The following is a 20026-nucleotide window of genomic DNA, read 5'->3' as shown; positions in this document are numbered from 1 at the left end:
TTCCCTTGTCCCTTCTCCATCCTCATCTGTCTTTGGAACAGTGACAGTGGAGAATTGACACTGGTGAATGGCACCCTGAGGAAGTTGGAGGAGGTGGAAACATACCAGCTAGCTAAGTCTCCTATGTGTCTTTTGGAAAGCAATCCCTTAACAGAAGAGACAGACAAATCTAGGCCTTCCCGAAGAGCACTGACAGGCAGATTCACTTATGATCTCTTGGACAGCAGCCGGCCTGGGCACCACTGTGTGCATGGCTATGTCTGGAGTGTCACAGCAGGGACAAGCAGATGCCCAATTAAAATTGCTAGTGGAGTTACTACCTTCTGCTTCCCCAAAAATATTTCCCTTGGGAAAAGAAACCTCCACAGGAGCTGGAAGCCTCCAAAGTTTGCATGGTTTAAGTAGACCATTTGCTCCAGAAGAACAACTGGGCTGAGGCAGTTGTCTTGCAGGACTCAGCAGAGCCAGTGTGGGTTAGGATGGGGTTGGATCGCTGCCTGGAGAAAGCTCAGCAGAAGCAGCAGTTCTCTCCCTGTGAATCACCAGTGGCCAGGAGCAGTTCAGCGGATTGTCACTGTCGCAGAAATCCACCGGTGCTGGCTTTGGGTGTTAGCAGCACCCAATGACAGGGTGGGTTTTGCTTATTTGCTGCTTAGGCCACCCTGGCAGGGCTTGTGCCTTGCAGCTCACAAATAGAAAGCGGAACGGGAGGGCTTTGTAAATGAAGGAAGAGTGCTTGGAGGAGCAGTGTCATTTCCGAAGGCTATTTTCCTGTCGCTATGTAGTCCCACAAAGCAGGAACTTTTCCCAAGATCGATAGTTGTGCTAGTCATAAACTGGTGCCCAGTGTGGATTCTCTGCTGTCTGATCCTGTGCATGGCTGCATGCTATGTCCTTATCCCCCGTGTGTGTGGGGTGGGGGGGTGCTCCTGTTCTTCTTGTCGGTCATGGGTTTTGAATTTCTCGCAATATAGCGTACCTGTCTTGTCTACCTGTTTGTCCAACTAGATTGAAACTGTCCAAGGTCAGAAACGGGGAGGGAAACACACAGCCAGCCAGTTTGCCTAAGCACCCTTATCCTTAAGAAACTGGGCTGAGAAATAAATGAAGACATTCATTTAAATAAATTCATAAAAATAAATTGCCAGACATGGGCAATTAATGAGGTAATTACTGAGTACAAATGAGAGTACAAACTGAGAGAGCAGATGTGACTGATCTGATGTTTTTCTAGCAGCCTGACCATTTTCCTATCTGTGTTTTCCTGACTGTCACAGAATAAAACAAGGAGTCTCTCTCGTAACTGCAGGGCTACGGAGCCGTTGCTTCCCAGGGGATGTACAAGGAAGAACAAGTGCCCCAGAGAGGTCTTGAGGTCTTATTCCCTTTCCTAAAATGTTTAAATGGCACAATCCCTCTTATGGCTTAAATCCAAGTTCAGGGTGGCTACCTGTCAGCAAAGCAAGCATCAGTGATTCCAAGTCTTTTAGTGAAAGCAACATCCAAATGAAGTATGGGCACCCACCACGAGGAATTCAGGGATTTGTAGGCATCTGTACATAAGTGCATCAGTTCTGGAAAGATGCTGAGCATAATGATTTCAGCATAAGGTCAAGAACCAAACTCTTAGCTCCTCTTCCTGCTCTGTCACCAGCTTGCCCCATGTAACTGCTGTCTCCCCGTTACCCTGTCCGTAAAGTGGAGGTATCAGTCCTTCCCCTAATTTGCAGACATGTTGAGTAGCTGGTTTGATCAAAGTCTGCAAAGAGCTTTGAGATCCTTGGGCTAAACCCTCTGGAGAAGGGCACTGTTATTATTTATGCATCACTTTGTTCATCAGGAACAGGTTTGGGCTATTATTACAGCGATGTCTATCAGTGCCAGCAGAGGGGTAGGCCCTTAGCATTGTTGTTCTGTTTTGACAGTGCCCATAGGTGGGTCGTCGCTACAAATCAGCACGGAAGGCTCCGGAGAGCTTGTGTAGGCAGATGGGTGTAACTGTAAGGGAAAGTATCTAATTGTGGATTCATCTGTGCGGTATGCAAATGACACCGATAATAAGGAAAGCATTGTCTTCCTAAATGAGCCACGGAGCATCTCAAATGTTATCAGAAGATCTTGAAGCTCTTGACAAAAGCAGCGATAAGTGCTCTGCAGCTGGTCCTCTCTTAAACTTTCAGCTGCCTTCATATTTTCTGTCCAGGGGTTTTCTGGGTAAGAATTTGACTCCTTGGTCAAAACAGAACTTTGCTTTAAATTTTGTGGGGAGAAGAGGGAAAGGAGGGGATGTTAATGCTAAGTAGCCTAGTCCGTAAAACAGTTTTGGGAGGAAGTTTTGGTTTGTGATAACAGTCTGGAGAATAAATAATTTTGTTTTATTGGCTGTCATTCCTGGTAATATTGTTCCCCAGAGACGTACTCTGGTCTGAGGTATTTCTCAGATGCCCTGATGATTTGCTTTCTATGGGTTACTTCCATCTCTAGTTAGGAAGAGGCTAGGAAGCTAACTTCTCAAATGCACAGTTCTGTTTGTTCGTCGGAATAACAGGCAGGCTATGCTAAATCAGTGCCGTGCTACTCCTTGTCCACGCAGTTTGACTGGTACCTTGCAAACCCATTCCCTCTTGCACATCCAAGGATGTGCAAGGATATACCAGGATATACCTACTTGCTTCGAAAGTTATCCATGCTGCTCAGGACCTTTGTCAGCTCCGACTCGAGATTTTCCTGCTCATAGTTGAGTGCCTTCATCTCTTGATTCATTTTGCTCATGTACTGATCGTAGATGGCCTTGATGTCTGATTCGGAGTGGGAATTGTCTTGATCCTTCAGGAAATTCCACCGTGTCGTCAGGATCTTGTTCTGTTGCTCTAGGCACTGGACCTGCCGAAGAAATTTCAGAGACTTCAGCAACACCAACAGCTGATAGCAAAGCTGACCGAGTGCCTCTGGTCTGGAGACCTCTGGAGTAGCTGCTGGACCTAGCTGAGATCTCCAGGTGAGAACAAGAAACCCTGTAAAGATCAGGCCTGAGGATGAAGGGCTATAGGGACTTGCAGAGGTTTTACACATTACATGCTACTTAATTTCTTGATAAATCATGGTCACATCAAAATGAAAGAGCATCTCTTATTAAGTCATTGAAAAATAACAACTGTTCAGTGCCAGTCCCCTTTACCTCCAAACATATTGAAGTAAAATCTGAAAATCCACTACTGATCATGCACAGATGTAGTGGAATTCTGATTTTACTACCTCAGAGTGGCACAAATTCAAAACATCAGGAAAGATAACGCCTTTCAAATCTGTAGGATTACACCATGGCAAAGCCTGAGCGGTGAATCAGAGTCCTGGGTTGTATTGCAAAGCAAAGCAGCACAGACAAGAACTATGGGAACTCTAGAGGGTAAGTGAAATAATTAGGCTCCATGTGAGGTCTCTGTGTGCCTGTCTGCTTGAGAGAGGATACATTGCATTCTCATCCACCCACTATTCCAATCTGGCACTCGTCTTTCCTAATACTCACAATCTGGACAGTAATGCTCAGTGTTCAACAGTTGTCATCTTCAAAGCTCTTGACTAACTTTAATTAATTATTTAATTGTTACTTCTGTCTCATTGCTCTGTGAACAAAACCAAACTCCTTCAGTTGCATTTTGGCTGGTGATTTCTGAGCTGTCAGTTGCCTCCAAAAACCTTCTGTCATGGAGATGATGCAATGCTGATATAAGTGCATCTGCGCTACAAAGAAGGTACAGCTTCAGCGATGTCTTGTGCAATGAGAGAGCAGTGGAGTGCAGGAGGCTGTGTAAGTTTTTGTGGCCACAAGCAGCATCAATGAATTGAAGAGACAGAGTTCCCTGCTGCTGAGCACTTCACAGATGCACATGGTGAGAGGCAGCATCTTTCCCAAAGAGCTGCTTATCTGAACAGAGAGAAGTGGGAGCATAGTGTAGCCAAGCAAAGCAGTTCTCAGATGTTTGCAGTCTGTTATTAGCAGAAGGGGTAGGAGCTTTAAGATCTGCCAGGTCTCGCTGTTAGAGACCTAATCCTTTTTTCCTGATAACATAGTACATGTCTGTAGACATCAAGCCGGTAGTCCAGTCTGGTGACTGTCTGCTCTGTCCTGGCTCAAAACAGTGTCACATTGTGTGCATGCGCGAGGCTGTGTACCTTCAGGGTGATGCTGTGGCGGAGCCAGAAAGGGGCATTGCAGGTGGCATGAGGAAGTGGCCTCCAGGGCTACCTGTTGACAATTGGGCCATTTGTTCTCTCCATCTGAGGCATCTTAGGGATTGCAGTAGGGCATCCCTCAGTAAGACTGTGGTCAGCAGGGCCGGGATCAAGCTGCGGGATTGGCTGTAGAGAACAACTTCTCATTTTAAGGCAGCTTCCCCATTTGCTACTAGAATAGTGAATAGTTGCATTGGTTGCTGTTCTACATCTATCTCTGACCCTCAAATCAAGTCTCAGTTCCTGACCTTGCTCCTAATGGTTTGTTGCTCTTTTTCCCCCTTAACTTTTCAATTTCTTTCCTGTTCTCAAACCATACACATCCGCTGGGCTGAACTGCTTTCATCTTGACTTCTCATGTAACATCCTTTCCTGCAAAGTCTTTTAACGTGAGCTTTGCAGCAGAATAATCACCCAAATCTGGCCTCGTTTCCTGGAAGACCATGACTGTGCGCAGAAGTGACCAAAGCATAGTCCTTGGAGGTCTCTGCATCTGAGCTGCTCAGGGTAAAGGCAGGGCCTCAAATATGGACTTTGTTCCTCGGCTATTCCTTGTCTTTCGCCTGGACATACCTGGATCAAATGGAAAGGAAATACTAGCAGATCTGGAACAGCCTGCTGGAAACCCATCAGCAGCAAGCTCCTGAAGTTATTGTTGTCAATTATCTGAGGAATTAGCTGCTCAGGCTTGAGACCATCTGAATTCCCGATTAAAAAGACAAGTTCTCTGTGACAAGGAAGTGTCATTACTTTCTTCTGGAATGAGAGCCTGAGGCAGATGGTTGAAGTTTACCACTTACGTGCCACTTGAAGCTGCAGCCTTCAAAGCTAAATGCAGAAGCTGCAAGTGCTGAAGACAAAGCCACCTAACTAAGGTGGAGCATTTGTATCTTCTGTCCATCAGGCCCATGCTTATCGGCAGGCCACCAGGTTGGGCTTATCGTGAAATCTGGAGCCTCTGTCACTTCTTCCATCTCTGTTTGCACGGAACAAGCTGGTGCCTGTGGTCTGGCTTAGGTACGTATTGTCACTGTGTGGTCTTGCCCCATCTCCCCTACTCCCATCCTTTCTCCTGAGGTCTGGTTTCTGAGCAGGGCTGGATGTATATGCGCACATCCCTCTTCTTCTGGATAGTCAGAGGACCAGGCCAGCTGCACATGCAACAAAACCTATCCAGGTAATTTCCAAAGCAGTTGTTTTCTAGCTTCGCATTGCCAAAATCAGTGCTTAGAAAAGCACAGATGCAGAGGCTGCCTTGCTCCTCCATGCAGGGTCAGCCCCTTGGCACCACCACCCTCCTGTTTGCACATGTAGGTGTGGTGGGTACACAACTATTCAGTTGGGATAGATGCTACGGGAGATGGTCCCCCCCCCGCCCTTCTCCTTCCCAGTGTGAACTCAGGTCCTCTTCGAGGTAGACTTAAAGAAAATAATAATAAATAAATAAAATCCCAAGCTGTAGTAGCTTGGCATTGAGAGCCTGTATTGTAGACTGCAGTGAAGCAATCCTCCTAGGAGATTACCATCTGTTTACAGAGCACCAGGGCTTTGCAGAAACCTGCCTCGGCTGGATGAGTTGTTTTCCTTTGAGAAAATCTTCTGCCTTCTCATGGATCTTAAGAGATGAAAGCGACACTTTCTTGGCTGAGTGTGCAACCCCTCACGGTAAAAACCACAGAGGAGGGAGGTGTTGGGGGGGGGGGTCTCCCTTGCCCACTGTGCACCTACGGGGATGAATTTCCAGCTGTCTTTCAGCAGCCAGAGAAGAATTTGAGCAGCCACCTTAGTCAGCGTCACTGCTTGCGGCTGTCTGTCCACTATGGGAGCCAAGGCCTGCTCCGTCCGGCGCCGTGCCTCCGCTGCCCTGCCTGTGCTCAGGGAGGGCCAGGTCCCCGATGGTGGAGCTGCGCGGCCTCCCCAGGGGCCCAGGGGGGTGACAGGCACAGCAAAGGAGATACACAGGCTGCCCGATGCTGCTGACCACAGATGTGGGCCAGCTTTACCTAGAGATGATGCTAGCCCTTGTTAAAAGAGATAGCACCGAAGAAATAACTAATTGGGTAATTAGCCTGATATTCAGAGCCTGGCAGTGGCTAGCTGAAGGCCTCCAGAAGTCCCCTGCCAGACTGGTTAGTGTTTGCTTCCCCACCACCATCCTCATCCCCACACCGCACCGTGGTCCTCAGCAGCTCACCTTACCTTCTCGATTAGGGTCACAAACTGGTTGTTGAGCAACTTGATGTCCTCTGTCTCCTGCTGCCGCATGGCTTGGAAGTCAGTGTCGATATCAAGGTGCACGGGAGCCAGGAGCCTCCCGTCGATGGAGAAGTAAGAGGAGCACTGGTATCCGCCATCTCCGTGGAGGCTGAGGGAGCTGTAGCCATTGCTGGCCACGCCGTTGGGGCTGCAGCGGCCCAGGCGATCTGGGGACGTGCTGGCTGCTTTTCCTCTGCTCATCTTCCCTGACACCTCCCAGGAGGAGAGGGAGCCACTAGTGAAGGCTTTGCAAGGGTTAGTCATGCTCAGCTTGTGGCTCTGCAGCTCTAGGGGAGGAGAAAGGAGGGAAGGGAAAAAAAAAAAAAGATGAAGTTTTCTTGCTGCTGCTGCCTCAAAGGGAAGGAGAGTAGTGGCACGCTGAGGAGCTTGGTCGGCTAATTCCTGTCTCCTCAGCTCGTGGGTTGGCTAATAAATTACAAGCACCTGTTCTCCTATGTTCATTAAACGGAGGAGGGTGTAACCGTTGATGTAATCCAGATCAACCTGTTGGCTTCTCTTTTTTTTTTCCTCCTCTCTCTGTACCCTCCTTTCTTCAGGAGCTTGTTTGTGTGGTGAGGGCATAGGCACTCACAGCAAAAACAAATCACTCACAGGTAATTCGCCGGGCCCCAAGCGGCTGCTTTCCTCATCCTTAAATGGTGAAGAAAGCAGTCAAAGGAGCTGGGCTGCTGCAGGCTCGGGGAGGACGGCTCTGAGCCTGGCTGCTGCCGTCGTGCTTGGCTCACGGAGCCCGGGTTCAGCCCATGGCTGGTCTCCAGCCAAAGGGATGGTGATTTTTTTGGGAGTGGGGAGTGTTTGGCTGAGGAAATCATAAAGAAGGAGTCAGAATTTGCTAAGGGCAGGAGTTTGGAAACGTGTCTCAAACTCGTCATAATTAGACTTGCTCATGGTCTTCTGTTGACCATGCAGGTGCATCACACAAGCTTCTGATGGTCTGAGTGTTTTAGGGATGATAGGTCTGGTCTGGAGACCCCAGGTGTGTGGGCCAAGAGTCCTTGAGGTCATTTGGTCATCTGCCTTGGCAGCAACAGGGGCCTTCAAAACCTCTAGACACCAAGCTGGATCTTAAAAGTGCCCATGTCCATCTTTGACACCTGCGTTCCCCCTCCCTGAAAGCTGTGTAAAAGCTAACTTTGGAGACACCAAAAACCACTCTTTTAATAAATTCTAGCCTGCTGAGGTGGCACGCCCTTAAATACTTGTTTGGACCTAGGTATAAACCAACGTTGGACACGGCTCTCTTGAAAGCATTTTCCTGCTTTAACTCAGTTTCTCATGTGAAAAAGCAGGACAGGAGAACACCCACTTCTGCCTCCTTTGCTTTATTAGCATTGCAGTGTTCTCAGGAAAGGGGATGGTCTTCTCTGCCCAAAATCTGCAATTTCCATTTTGTGGGAAAGCTGCTGTTTTACGGGCTGCTTCTGCCCCGCGTTGGAAGGCAAGCTGGGAATTTCCCTGCCGAATGAAGTGGGAGAAAGCTTGGGTCTGTCGCAGACCTGCTTCAACAAGAAACGTGTCTGATGATAGTAGGAGTTTTTGGCTTTAGAAAGGCTTCACAGGGAAGCTGACCCATTCTGGTAGGGTTATCCTTTTCTTCAAGCGTAGTTTCAGTGTTTTGCCAAGAACAGTGTGCTTTCCCAGCGGCACGTCCATCTCGCCTCACGTGTTTCCTGTGATAATCCATTTGAATACCGAGTCCCTCACTGAATGGATCCATGTCAAATTTTCCACCTTAATCCCGATGCTTTATTTTGAGGATTAAAACAAAATATATGGTTGAGAGATGACAAAGCTCATGGCTCTCGCAAGGTGAGGTGAGATTATCTCATCGTGGGCTGCTCGTTTGTGGCTTTGCGGTTGCAGGCACATCAGTGTTGCTGATTAGCATCAGGTCACGGGGCCACGTGGCAGGTTTTTTGCTTCATCTTGTACTGAGGGCAGTTGTGATGGCTCCCTAGGAATGATCCCTCCAAGGGAAGGAGATAGAGGTGAAATTAAGCTAGTTCAATTTAATAGCAGCTGGGAGCTGTATTCTGCACGGAGCTAGGCTGGGTACTAGCACGATGGTGTTTTGCAATATCCCAGGGAGTGCTGCTGCAGAGAAAGCGCTGCTGGTCACTGCGTTGGCAACCACATCTCCCTGAGCATCAGTCCCTACTCCTTTCTCCTGCAAGTATCGATCCTTTGTTTCCCTGTTATCTCTTTCTTGAAATGAAACTTCTAACGCTGGCTCCAGCCTGTAAGATCATCCAGTCTGGCTGAAATGGCATCGCGCAGTGCAGAATGTCAGGGCTTAAAACAATAATGAACTTTTGTCCAGATCTAGTTGTAACATTCTGGTTTTGGAGTCCTGGTTCCTGTATAGGGTCATGTACCATATCCCATGTCCTCTCTGCTAGGTGCTGCTCAGGTGCTGGAGAGGGAGGTAGGATCATTCTGCCACAGAAAGATGCTGGAGGAAGATGACTTAGGATTAAAGCTCACTTTCATGCTTGGGAAAGGCAGGAAGGAAAGCTATTTTCCAGTAGTAGCAACGGGGCCTCTCTACCCTGAGATGAGCAAGGTTTTTCAAAGCTCTGCCTCCTTCCAGGACGGGTAAAATTTGCCATAACCCTCTAAGGAAAGTGTTTGCAAGTGGTCATCTCTGCTGGCAGGTGATGCGAGGATATGTGGGAAGAGCTTGCAAAGAGAGGATTAACTTGCCTTCTAACCTCTCCTTTCTAGGCACCAAGCTGAAGCTCCTGTGCTCCCACCTGCTAGGCAGTGGGGTGAGATGGGGACCCAAGCTTGTCCCTTTATGGGAAGACAGTGCTGCTGCTGGCGCTAGGTCCTAGGGAACCCTGATTCAGTCTAGTTAAGGGCATTACTCCTCGGCAGTGCTACAACAGCCCAATCCTGATCCTGAGATTGATACTGCTCTTTGGTCTTTTAGGCGCACTTAAATGCGGAAGCCTGTGACCCTGTTCCTGGGATGGAGAAGGGAGGGCTGCTTCACATGGTGTGCAGCCAAAGCCTCTCTGCGTGTTTCTCTCCCTTGCTGTCTTCCCTGCCCTGTGGGAGAGGCAGTGCTGAGTCAGGGTGTTTTTCTCTTCCTGCTGATGTTCTCGATGCTCCTCCTCAGCCAGGTATTTGGTTCAGTTTGGAAATGGCTGTTCTCCAAAATCTGGCTTTGAGATTTGGTGCCAGCCATGTTGACTGCCCGGCAAAACAAGCTGAAAAAGGATGTGAAGCAAGGGGGTTGGACTGGATGATCTTCAGAGGTCCCTTCCAACCTCAACCATTCTGTGAATAGGAGAGGTGGAGATGTGATGAAGATGAGGTGGAGAATATGATAAAGGGTTCAACCACCTCCAGCCAACTGCTGTGTCCTTCTCCCGTGGTGTCACTGCCCGTGTCTGTGCAGCCTGGTCTGGCTTGATCCTGATCCATTCAGATGAAGGAGCTACCACCCAAAGACGTTGCGTCATCTGAGGGTCTCCCATTTTGGAGATGTCTGCAGCAAGGCAACGCATTGCTTCGAGCTTGCAGTGTGGTTGTTCGGTAGGTTGAGGTCTGGGGGTGGGCACGGGGCAGCTGAAACCACCATGGGGTCACTTGTGGGTGCTCTCTGTGCAGACAAACCTAGAGTCCTGTCACCTTTCCCTTGGTACATGGAGATTTATCCCAGCCATCTGGAAAAGCACCTTGTAGGGTTATTGGCTCAATATATGTATGCTTAGTGAAATAATTTATATATCAAGATTCCATAAGTAATTGCTGTTTATTAAGTATGGGTAACATATGAAGCATGAATGGCGAATCAGCATTTGCCCCAAGGAATCAGAATGATTAAGGTTAAGCAAGACAGAGACAGGGCCAAGGGGTGCAGAGAGCCACGGAGGTAATGAGTAGGTCAGCAGGACTTGTTTAAGCCTTGTCAGGCACGCGAGGAGCATCTGGAGTGGGAGCTGTCTGTATTGAGGCAAATGACACATCGCAGGGGAATGGCTGATACCGTGGCCACAGGTAGGACAAGGCAGAGCAGCTGCAGGTTCCCAGTTCCAGAGAGCCAAGTTTGGTCCCCAAAGCTTCAGGTTTAAAACCAAACCAAACCAACCAAACAAACAAAAAAACATAGAAGAAGGTCCCTGATTGCTTTTGTTAAATTTGGCCGCTGGCTCTCATCCTGCGACAGCAAAGGCATTTACCTGCTCGTAGGCTGGAGATAGGTTCTGGAGACAGCCGTGGGGCTGCAGGCCAGCAGAGCTGGCTTTGTGGCGAGGGGCTTTGATCGCAGGGATGCCTTAGTTCAGCTGTTTCTCAGCCCAGCTCTGCGGTGCCTGGTGGAGAAGGGAAGGTGCCGGGCTGGGCTGAAGGCACGGCCAGAGCAGTGCTGTGGCAGGAGAGCTGGGGACATGCCAGTGACCACACGGCTGCGTGTTAATTTGGGCCCACGTGTGGTTTGCCATTGCTTTCCTTGTCTGCTGCTGCCTAGCCCTGGGGGGACGGTGATGGGCACTGAGGGAAGCGCTGCAGCTGCCTTACCCATGCTGAATGGGGACAGCGTGGCTGGGCAGAGAGCTGCACCCAGGCTGTGGGGCTTCGGGGATGCTGCTCGGGGGGCTGGCTGGGGATCGTTCTCCAGCTTTCCCCAGCTCCGCTTCATCCTTGCTCTTCCCCTCTCTTTTCTTTCCGTGCCCATCCAAACTTCTGGTGTCACATTTTCATTCTTTCCTCCTCCTTTCATTCCTTTATGTGCTTGCCCAAACCCATGCACATCCCCTTCCTCCTTCCAGCTTGCTGCCCCCTTCCCTCCTCTCTGATTTCTGGGTGCAACATTGAGTAGCTCTAACTGCCATCTAAATCACTTCCCCAAAACAGACGTCACTTGCAAAGAATTTATAGAAGGGCTTGGAAGGCAGGACAGGACGTGCCCACATCTGCTTTGCACTCAGGTTTCCAACCCATCTGCTGCACTTTTGCTCACGTAGTTTCCAGGAAATGTCAAGTTTTGAAAGAAGAAGGAAAAAAAAAAAAGTCGGGCTAATTAAGTGGTGGTGACATCACTCGTTTCTGCTCCGATGCTGCAGCCTCTTCCCTTCCCACCGTGCAGAGTGGCTGGGTGATACTGTCCGTGCCTAGGGCTCTCCCCTGGGCAACAGCATCCTGTCATCTCCAGAATAAAGGGATGTGGTTTCATCTCAGAAACCGCTGCTTTTTCAGTCTGCTGAAGACTGTTCCAGAATCTGTGAATCTCCACGTGTCCTCAGCTGTCCATCGTCACTGGTCCCAGTGCCAACCAGTGGGCTCTTTGAGCCCACTCTTCAGAGCTCTGTCAGGAGCCTGGAGGTTGCCTGGCTCCTTTCTAATAACCTGACCTGTTACTTTGGCAAATGGCTTCTCCTTTCTCCTTGTCCCTGCTTGTAAAAAAGGCATAAACGAGACAGTGTGAGGATTTACTGCTTCGTGTTTCTCAATCCACACTTGGGCAAATGACTTCATTCCTTTAGACAGCACCCAGTATCCACCACTCTGATTACAATCTGGCTCTGTGCTCTTGTGTCACTTTTAATTAGGCATTTTGTTTCTGCATTGTGTGTCATTCTCACATGGTTTGCAGCATAAATAATGATGCATTGTGTTTCAGTGGGTACTGCGAGCCTTTAGCTCTTAATGAGGTTGCATGGATATTTATGAAGCCATGTACCTGTTTTGCAACATGCAGGTTGCAAGGCTAAAACACGCTGGGATCTTTCTGTGGAGAGAGAGAAGACCTAAGACACCAAGGTGATAGTTGGTAGGTGGGCATCTGCCTTGGGAATTGCAGAAACCTGTAATTTTGCCCCGAGGTGGGGATAGTTGGCTCTGATCAGAGCAATCCCAGCGTGCAGCATCTCCTCTCATAAAATCAGTACTGCAGAAATTTAAAGGAAGCCAAAAAACCCTGATGAGGGCACACAAGGCAAGGTGTCTTTGGGGGTATCTTGTCTCTCTGCGACGACTGGGGCTCCTGCTACTTGTGTCCTCAGGTGGGAGCCATGGGCTGGGATCAAGGCATGATGAGAGTGGGAAAAGAAGGGGACGGTGTCACTGCTTGATGAGGCAGCTGTGGTAGCACAGGCTGGGAACAAGGAGATGTGGGAGCTGCTTAAGCTGCCTTCTCCAGTGCCTCTATGCCCCTCACTTGCACCTGCTTTGTGCCTGCTCTTTTCAGAGGCCATGTGCCCAAACCATCAGGCAAAAGATCTCTTTTACTTTTTTTTTCCAGCTGCTTACATTAACTGCATCTCAGTCTCCCTTACTTTCCACCTTGTGCCACCAACACCTTTCTGGAATGAAGGCAAAGAAGTCATCCAGCCATGCCCACACCTTTCCACAGCTCTCCTCGGGGCGCTTTGTTGCGCTGCACGCTTTGTAAGTGATGCCACCCAGCGCTCCTCGGCACGGGCAGAGGCCCTGGGCACGGCACGGCAGCTCCTGCTCACTGCTTGCTTGGCTGCAGAGGGGCAGTTGCTGCGTGCGTGGTTTTGGTGCTGTGTTACCTCTGGGGCCAGTTAGCTCCCGGACCTTCCTATTCGCAGCTCAGCATGTGGTCGGGAGCTGCTTGCTGTCCCGACATGTCTGCAAGGGAAGCTTTGGCACCAAATGGCGTGCCCTGTAGCGTAGCTCAGCGGGTTCGTACCACGCATGCTGCGCAGGCACGGGCCCAAGTCAGCACCTCGAGGCAGAGAGAGGAATCGCCCACTTCTCTCGCTCCGTCTTGGCTTTGGAGGGCAGTTACGGTGTGGTACGGCTGGGCTGTGTGTGCACGTGCAAAGGCCCCATGCATCTGCACGTGCATGTGTGTGTCAGGATCAGGCTGGTGCTAAGCCCAGGAGGAAGCCTGTAATCCATGTTAAATCTGGTACCTGATCTGATTCACCCTGATTCTAATTCCTGGGGTCAAATTCTACGCGACTGATTCATGCCTGGTGCATGCCTGGTGAATGCAGTAAACTGGGAGCTCAGTCCTGCCTTGAATGGCCCTTAAAAAGCTTTTCTATACCAGGTAAAGCTCTGCTCAACCCTCTCGCTGCAGGCAAAGGGCCGTGCATCCTGCAGTATGTGGGAACAAAGCATCCTCAGCATCGCGGAGAGCTGCTCCCAATCCTAGCACAAGCAGTGCTGTTTTGCCTTTTCTCCCACTTCTGCCAAACCTCTCTCCTCCCTCGCTGTCCTCGCATAACGTGGAAGCCTGCCACAGGCTGAGCTGGTGGCTGGTGGGTGGTTTTGGGGTTGCTGGTGGGTGTCGGGAGGAGCCTGGCTGGGTGCTGGAGGTTTCTGTGAGCAGCTGGCATGGCCCTGGGTAGCCCCAGCTCCACGCAGCGCTGGGGCTGATCATCCCTCCCCTCCCACATACCTGGAGAGGCTCACTTGGGTGAGATCACTCAGTGATGACAATAATAATTAGATGTAAAATTTATTGATTATGGCGATACATGACACAGACCTGCCACACCCTCTGCTGCCATCAGCACCCAGGGCTTGGCTCCCCATCGGGTCCAAGGCTGCAGTCTTGCCCTTTGCTCTTACTGTGAAACCTGATACCAGGCCCTTAGCTGGGAAAGGACTAGAGGAAAAGGGGCTTTGCACCTTCCTTTGGCTTTCATTTGGAAGTCATCAGGTTTGTTATATTTAGGTTAAAAGGTGAGTGCTGGAAAGTTTTCATGAGGCAGATGTTCTGCTGGTCAAGGTATAAATACCGTGATAAAATACGGGGCCAGTGTGGCAGCAGGCAGCTGGGAAGTACTGGAGCCCAAGTCAGGGGAAGGGATTTTCTGTTTTATGGTCCTAGGACAAAGCACTTACATCCCCCTGAGAGCCGAAATGGCCCCTCTGGAGGCAAAGGTTATCATTTAATCTTCATGATTATAGCTGTAATAAAATACTCATAACGAATTAATCATTTGAATGTTATTTACCTTTGTTTTTCAGCTGTGACTCATCCATGGGGAGATCCTTCCCCTCCCTGGCTTTACCCCCTTGCCTTTGGTGACTCTTTTCTGCTTCTCAGCCTTTCACAAAACCGTTTGGGCGTTCGCAGGCTGAGCTGCAACTTCCATTTTTGTGCACTGAGCACGTAAAATGCCTGCAGGTCCACGCGGGAAACGTCCCTGCTGCGCATGGCCCCAGTGCTCGGCCAGGAGAAGCTGCCTCTGGTGGTACAAACCACCCTCTGTAGCAGGAGAGCAGCGTGCACCAAATCTGCTGGAGTTTTTGCAATCTAACGTGCCGAAGATTCAAATAAATATTGACAACCGCTTGTCTGCTAAGGCGTAGCTATGTGCTCAGGGAGCGGAGGGAGGCAATATGGGTTTTATTCCTGCCTCTCCCACGGACTTCCTGTCTGCAGGACAGTTTATCTCTCAATACTGCGTACAGCTCCATGTTATTCTTTGTTGTTTTTCTTCCTTAGGAGCCTGTATTAGGCAACAGATCTGTTTGGACAGCTTGATTTTGCGAAAGATCTTGGAATTTGTAACTGGGGCCAGAGGCTGCAGAGCAGCTTTGTTCCCGCCTAGTCACTGGGGTGAAGATGGTTATTTGTATTGTGGTAGCTATTAAGACACCCAGTTGTTGTCCCTAATTAGGTTGTGCCAAGGGCTGTACAAACAAGGGTGATTGAGGATGGCTGTCATGTTGGAAGCTTCGTATTTTGGGAGAAGTCGGTCCTTAATCCTTCCTGACTGTGGAGACGGAGCATCATTTGGTGTAAGCTGGCATTGTGCCGCTGACTCTGCCCAAGCTGTGTCAGATGAGGCAAAATTTTGATAAGAGCATTTCTTCCTGATGACTGTGCAAGACCATTTCTCTCCTTCCCTGCTCCATTCGCTTTGCTCAGATTACAATGGCGTTATCCTTTAACCGAGGCATGGATCAGGCCCACAGCCTCCTGTAGCAATGCAGAGTACCGCTGCGCTGCTGATACCCGCTCTGAACGGCATCTGTTAGTTTGCAATTGAGTTAATTGAACAGGAACACAGGAAGATCTCACGCCACGTGCAATCTCATCGCCACAGGCTGTAGCAAGCAGGGATAGCAGGGAGAAACGTCCCTCTCCAGCGGCTCAACGTGCTGGTCGAGGTGCAGCCTCCATGGGAAGGGTTAAACAGCTGACGGCTGGCTGGAGGCTGAAGAAGTATGGCCGGAGGAAGGACCACTATGTAATTACCCTGTATTTTTGTGCTGGTCAGCGTGTATTGCTGGCTTGAGGTGGATGGATTCTGCTCTGCCCCAGCGTGCCCGCTCTGTGCCATGTGTGTACCTGCAGAGCTCAGATCGGACCAGCTGTTAGCAGCTGGAACTGACCAACAGATGCAACAGGCCAGGCTCAAAATGTTGTCGTGTGTCACTCTGTGGGGACAAAACTTGGGTTTTCCCGTTCTCTTCTGAGAGACACCATTTCCAGAAAAGCAGAGCCCAGCATTGGCAGGGACTGGCAGTTTCACCTTGGCTCTGAGAATTGCAATATTTTTGTTTGTTTGTTTGTTTTCCTTGAGGCTTTAGGTGCAGGAGCGACTCTTGACTTTCATGTAAAAATTAGCCATGTAATTATGATTATACATAATTATAGCTATATTTATAGTTATTCCTTCATGATTTCTTGTAATCATCAGATCTTGTAATTTGGGGGAGAGGGAAAAAGCAGCTTTAAATGCATGTAAAGGAGGCTGGAGAGGGGAGAAAGTCCATAGCTTGAATGCCTCCCCCATGCGTCAGGCACGGAGAGCTTTTGCTGATGCCTTCCCAGGCAGGATCCGTGCAGCCCGCCTGCATGGGCTGGGTGTGCTTGTTTGTCCAGGAGCTCGTGGCAACGGGCAGCAGTTCCCATAGCAGCAGCCGCAGCACAGGGTGTGAACGCTCCTTGTGCAAATGGGGCAGGAGGCACACGGGGCTCAAGCCGGGGGCCGGGGAGCCCCATTGCTGTGCTGAGCAGGTGGAAAATAAAGCAGGGAGGATCCAGTGACAGCAGCTCCTTTGGGGGTGCAAGGAGCTCCGCTGGCAGCTGGTTTTGTGCCGTTATCTAAAAACCTCTGGGTTTAGACCGGTGCCTTTTGTGCGTTTCAGGTAGCAGGACTGGCACGGCCTGTTCCGGGCTCGAGGAGCTGCTTCCCAGCAGTGGATTACGTGGCCAGCAGCAGGCAGCGCTCCAGGAGCAGCGAGGGGCCGAGCCGAGGGCTTCCCAGCCAGGCAGGGTGAGGAGGAACGGTGAGGTGGTGAGGTGCAGCTCCTGGAGGCAGGGCAGGAGCTTGCTGGGAGCCTCGTTGTTAACACAGAGCTGGCTCTGTCCCCCTGGGCAAGCAGCCTCCGGCTGTTCCTGCGGGTCCTGTGGTGCTCCCCTCAATACTAAGACTGCTCAGCGTCGTTGCAGGAAGGAGAGGTGTAGCTGTGTAGTTCAGGTGAGACCCATCACAGCAGCTTCCAGCTCTGATGGAGACGTGACTTTGCAGTGCGAATGGTGCCAGTGCATGACCTCTGCGATTTGCTGAGGGCATTGGAGCAGAGTGAGGCCACAGGAGTGGTTCAAGGCGTCCAGAAAAGCCACTTGATTATGAAGAGTCTGAGGATTCATTTTATCCAACATAAGGCGAAGAGGGTGGTGACTTAACATTAACAGGAAAATCCTACCAGGTTCAAGGGAGCTGTTCCAGTGCTTCGGAAGTGGGCAGTGGCAGAAAATTAAAGACATCAATTAAACAACCTCAAATTAGGCACAATGCACTGAGTTATAGCAGGAGGGTTCCTGCTGCAGGGTAATGAACTGTACCAAGGTACCAGCCTCTGTAACAAATGAATCCTTCAAATCACCAGCCGTCGCCTTTTGGAAAAGTTGCTTTCAAGCTAGCAGGTGGATGAGCTGTGGCGTTAGTGAGCTTTATCACCTGAGTGACACAGGAAGTACAAATCTAATCCTTCGGGTTCAATAAGCACCTTGTCTTGACATGACTCGTGTCTGGGCATCTGTACATCACATACAGTGCCTGCAGTTGGGGCAGTAAGAGAACAAGTTCCCTCTGGAGCAATCTCTCGATATTCCTATGAGTTGTTGATGACCTGGAGACTTTTATCACTGATGCTACTCTAGGAGCCAGCTCCTGAAAGGGGGAGCTGTGACTGCAGCGGGGGAGATCTTCAGCGTGGCAGCTTTATTGGCATTGCATTTGGGTGTTGTTATCAAGAATAACAGCTTGACAGTGTCGTTCTCTGATGGCACCATGAGTGCCTTGTCATTCTCTTCTGATACCCCAGTCATCAGACCACCAAAACACTGCTGGTCGTTAAGACACTAACTAATTTATGACTCAGTGCTGAAGCACTTTGGAGCAGTAATCACAAACTAGGACTGCACTGTGCAAACACAAAACCTAAGGGCACTCCCTGCTCCAGAAAGCTTTCAAACCAAACATTGCAATCTAAGCACACAGCAAGAGATAGCCCACGGATATCGACTGAGGGTGAGGAAACAACAGACAGACACTGAGCGGCATAATAACGTGTTCTTAAAACAATTTTACTCATTTGTAAAGACTTCTTCCTCTTCCTGTAGGATGTGGCCACATTTGATTCCCCCCACGCCCCCTTTCAGGGCTGGAATTTTAAGCTCGGTATGCTTAACGAAGGATTTTCGGAGGGTTTTGTCACTTGTGACTCTGGTGAGCTTTGTGAGCGCTGGTGCACAGCGACAGGGTGTTCCTGGCTTGGGTGTGCAGGGGCTGGCTTGTTGTCACACCAAGCAGAACAGTCACAGTGTCAAAGCATTCACTTCCCCAAAAGGGTGTTTAACCGGTCCATACAGTGTCTTCAGTGTTACCCAACCAGAATCCCCAGGGGTCATTCGAATGGGCTTGGAAGCATTTACTGGTCCCTGTGGTTGTGAAAGAATGCGGTGTTGTCATGGCATCTCAGCAACACAAAGAAACTCTGCCTGTGACAGCCAGGATCACAGGATCCTGCTTTGACTTAACCTGGCTTGAAACTGGATTTAAATGGGTAACGTTCGCATTGCAAGTTGGGTTGTGATAAGGAGGGGGGATCTAAACGGGCTAGCTGCAGAGCTGGGAGCTGGGGAGCGTACACAAGCGTGGTACGTGAGGCTTTCCTGCTTCACTTGTGCACTGCCTGGGCTGCAAATGGTACAGAACAGAGAGCTTGAACTTCGAATGGAAGATAGACTCATCCTCGCCTAAAACCAGTAGTGTTGCACGGTGGTAATTATGATTAGAAAAAATGACTTTTCATGGATCTGGCCCTTGATAGCACAAAGCAGGGTGAAGTTCAGCTCTCTTACTGCTGAACGGGTGTTTCCGTTGAGGCTGCTGGGAACAGCTTTGCCTTTATGATAGGTTATCTGACAGCAGGGTTGTATTTTACCTGGCTGGATTGCTTTCTGGTTTGCATGTCGTGTTGTGCAAAAGTCCTGTCTGCTGATGTAGGGGAGTTGAGGCTGGAAAGCAGCCTGATAAAATCCAGCAGCTAGAATTTGCCTTGGTGGGAGTTGTTCTTGCCTAACTGTAGAACTCTTAAATGGTACTTTCAGATTCAATTCCCGTCCTCTCAAGACAACCCAGAGGAGTTGCAGGAAAGCAGCCTGTCTCTGTGAACTCAGAAGTACCTTGAGCCAAGTAACATAGCTGGAGACCTCTGCCTTGTTGCTGTCTGCATACGGATGAAATGAACCATAGCTGGTCTGCAGCAGCTATCAGGTCAAGTATAGCTGGGTATGTGTAACATGGAAGTTTGCTTTATGCTCAGTGAATCTTTTTTTTGATGATGGAAGCTGAGCCAACTTTCAGGGCAGGGAGGAATCTTGCCTCATATGTCTCTGTCGGGCTCAGTCTCCCCCTTTCCCTTTACGAAAAGGAAATTCTCTGTTTCAAAGCTGGGATCTCCATTCAATTTCTATTCTCCCCGCAAAGAAGGAAGTACATAGTTTGAATGGGCTGTGGCCAGAAAATATAGCCAGCACTATCTTACTGTCCTGATGAGAGGAAGATCTGAAGGGTGACACATTCAGGCTAGCCTTTGAAATCTCCCGGAGGATTTATGACCTGATAGCAAAGAGATCTATCCCGTCAAGGCTATTAAAAATGCATAAAGCCTGTAAAACCGTTTTTTTTAATGTCTCTGCTGCTTCTGCATAGCAACGCTGAAGTTAAAGCAGAAATCCTCTCTCCTTTTGAGTCTGGACTGGCATGTTGGGCATTTCCGCACGCAGGGTGCAACCCACTTAAACCACCTTTATTTTAGAGCTAGCAGGAGAGAGACGATGAAAATGTGTCCAGGGTCAGCCTGCAGCATCTCTCTCCTGCTACCGCATTTTCCTGCGCAGAGTAGACTCGCTGGGCGCTGCTGGCAGAGTATGGTGTGTGTGTGTGGTGTCCGAGGCTGCAGCTGGCTTTGGTTGATATTAAACTCAGCTGCACCTTATCTCCCTCCCTGCTGTTGCACAGGGGGAGCTGCCTGCTCCGTGGTAGATGTCAAAAAATCAATGTACATT

General features: G+C 49.6%; 2 protein-coding genes across 4 annotated transcripts in view; one reads left to right on the top strand and one right to left on the bottom strand.

Annotated features, from left to right (window-relative positions):
• The window catches only part of BCDIN3D (BCDIN3 domain containing RNA methyltransferase), a 38962-nt gene extending 32529 nt beyond the window's left edge, over window positions 1-6433 (top strand). Inside the window, exons 7-8 of the transcript XR_005815002.1 lie at window positions 2875-2998; window positions 5770-6433. The gene's annotated coding sequence lies outside the window, so the exon portion shown is untranslated. The remainder of the gene's footprint in view (window positions 1-2874; window positions 2999-5769) is intronic.
• The window catches only part of LOC121061215 (keratin, type II cytoskeletal 80-like), a 46774-nt gene extending 26863 nt beyond the window's left edge, over window positions 1-19911 (bottom strand). For all 3 annotated transcript variants that reach the window (XM_040539771.1, XM_040539769.1, XM_040539770.1), the window contains exons 1-2: window positions 6433-19911; window positions 2669-2883 (exon numbers count right to left, since the gene is read on the bottom strand). In XM_040539771.1, coding sequence (XP_040395705.1) covers window positions 2669-2883; window positions 6433-6753 — 536 coding nt within the window. In that variant the 5' untranslated portion in view covers window positions 6754-19911. The remainder of the gene's footprint in view (window positions 1-2668; window positions 2884-6432) is intronic.
• Between the last annotated feature and the right edge of the window lie 115 nt (window positions 19912-20026).

Source organism: Cygnus olor, chromosome 29, assembly GCF_009769625.2.
Source record: "Cygnus olor isolate bCygOlo1 chromosome 29, bCygOlo1.pri.v2, whole genome shotgun sequence".
NCBI classification, from domain to species: domain Eukaryota; kingdom Metazoa; phylum Chordata; class Aves; order Anseriformes; family Anatidae; genus Cygnus; species Cygnus olor.
This window is presented reverse-complemented; position numbering and strand designations above follow the sequence as displayed.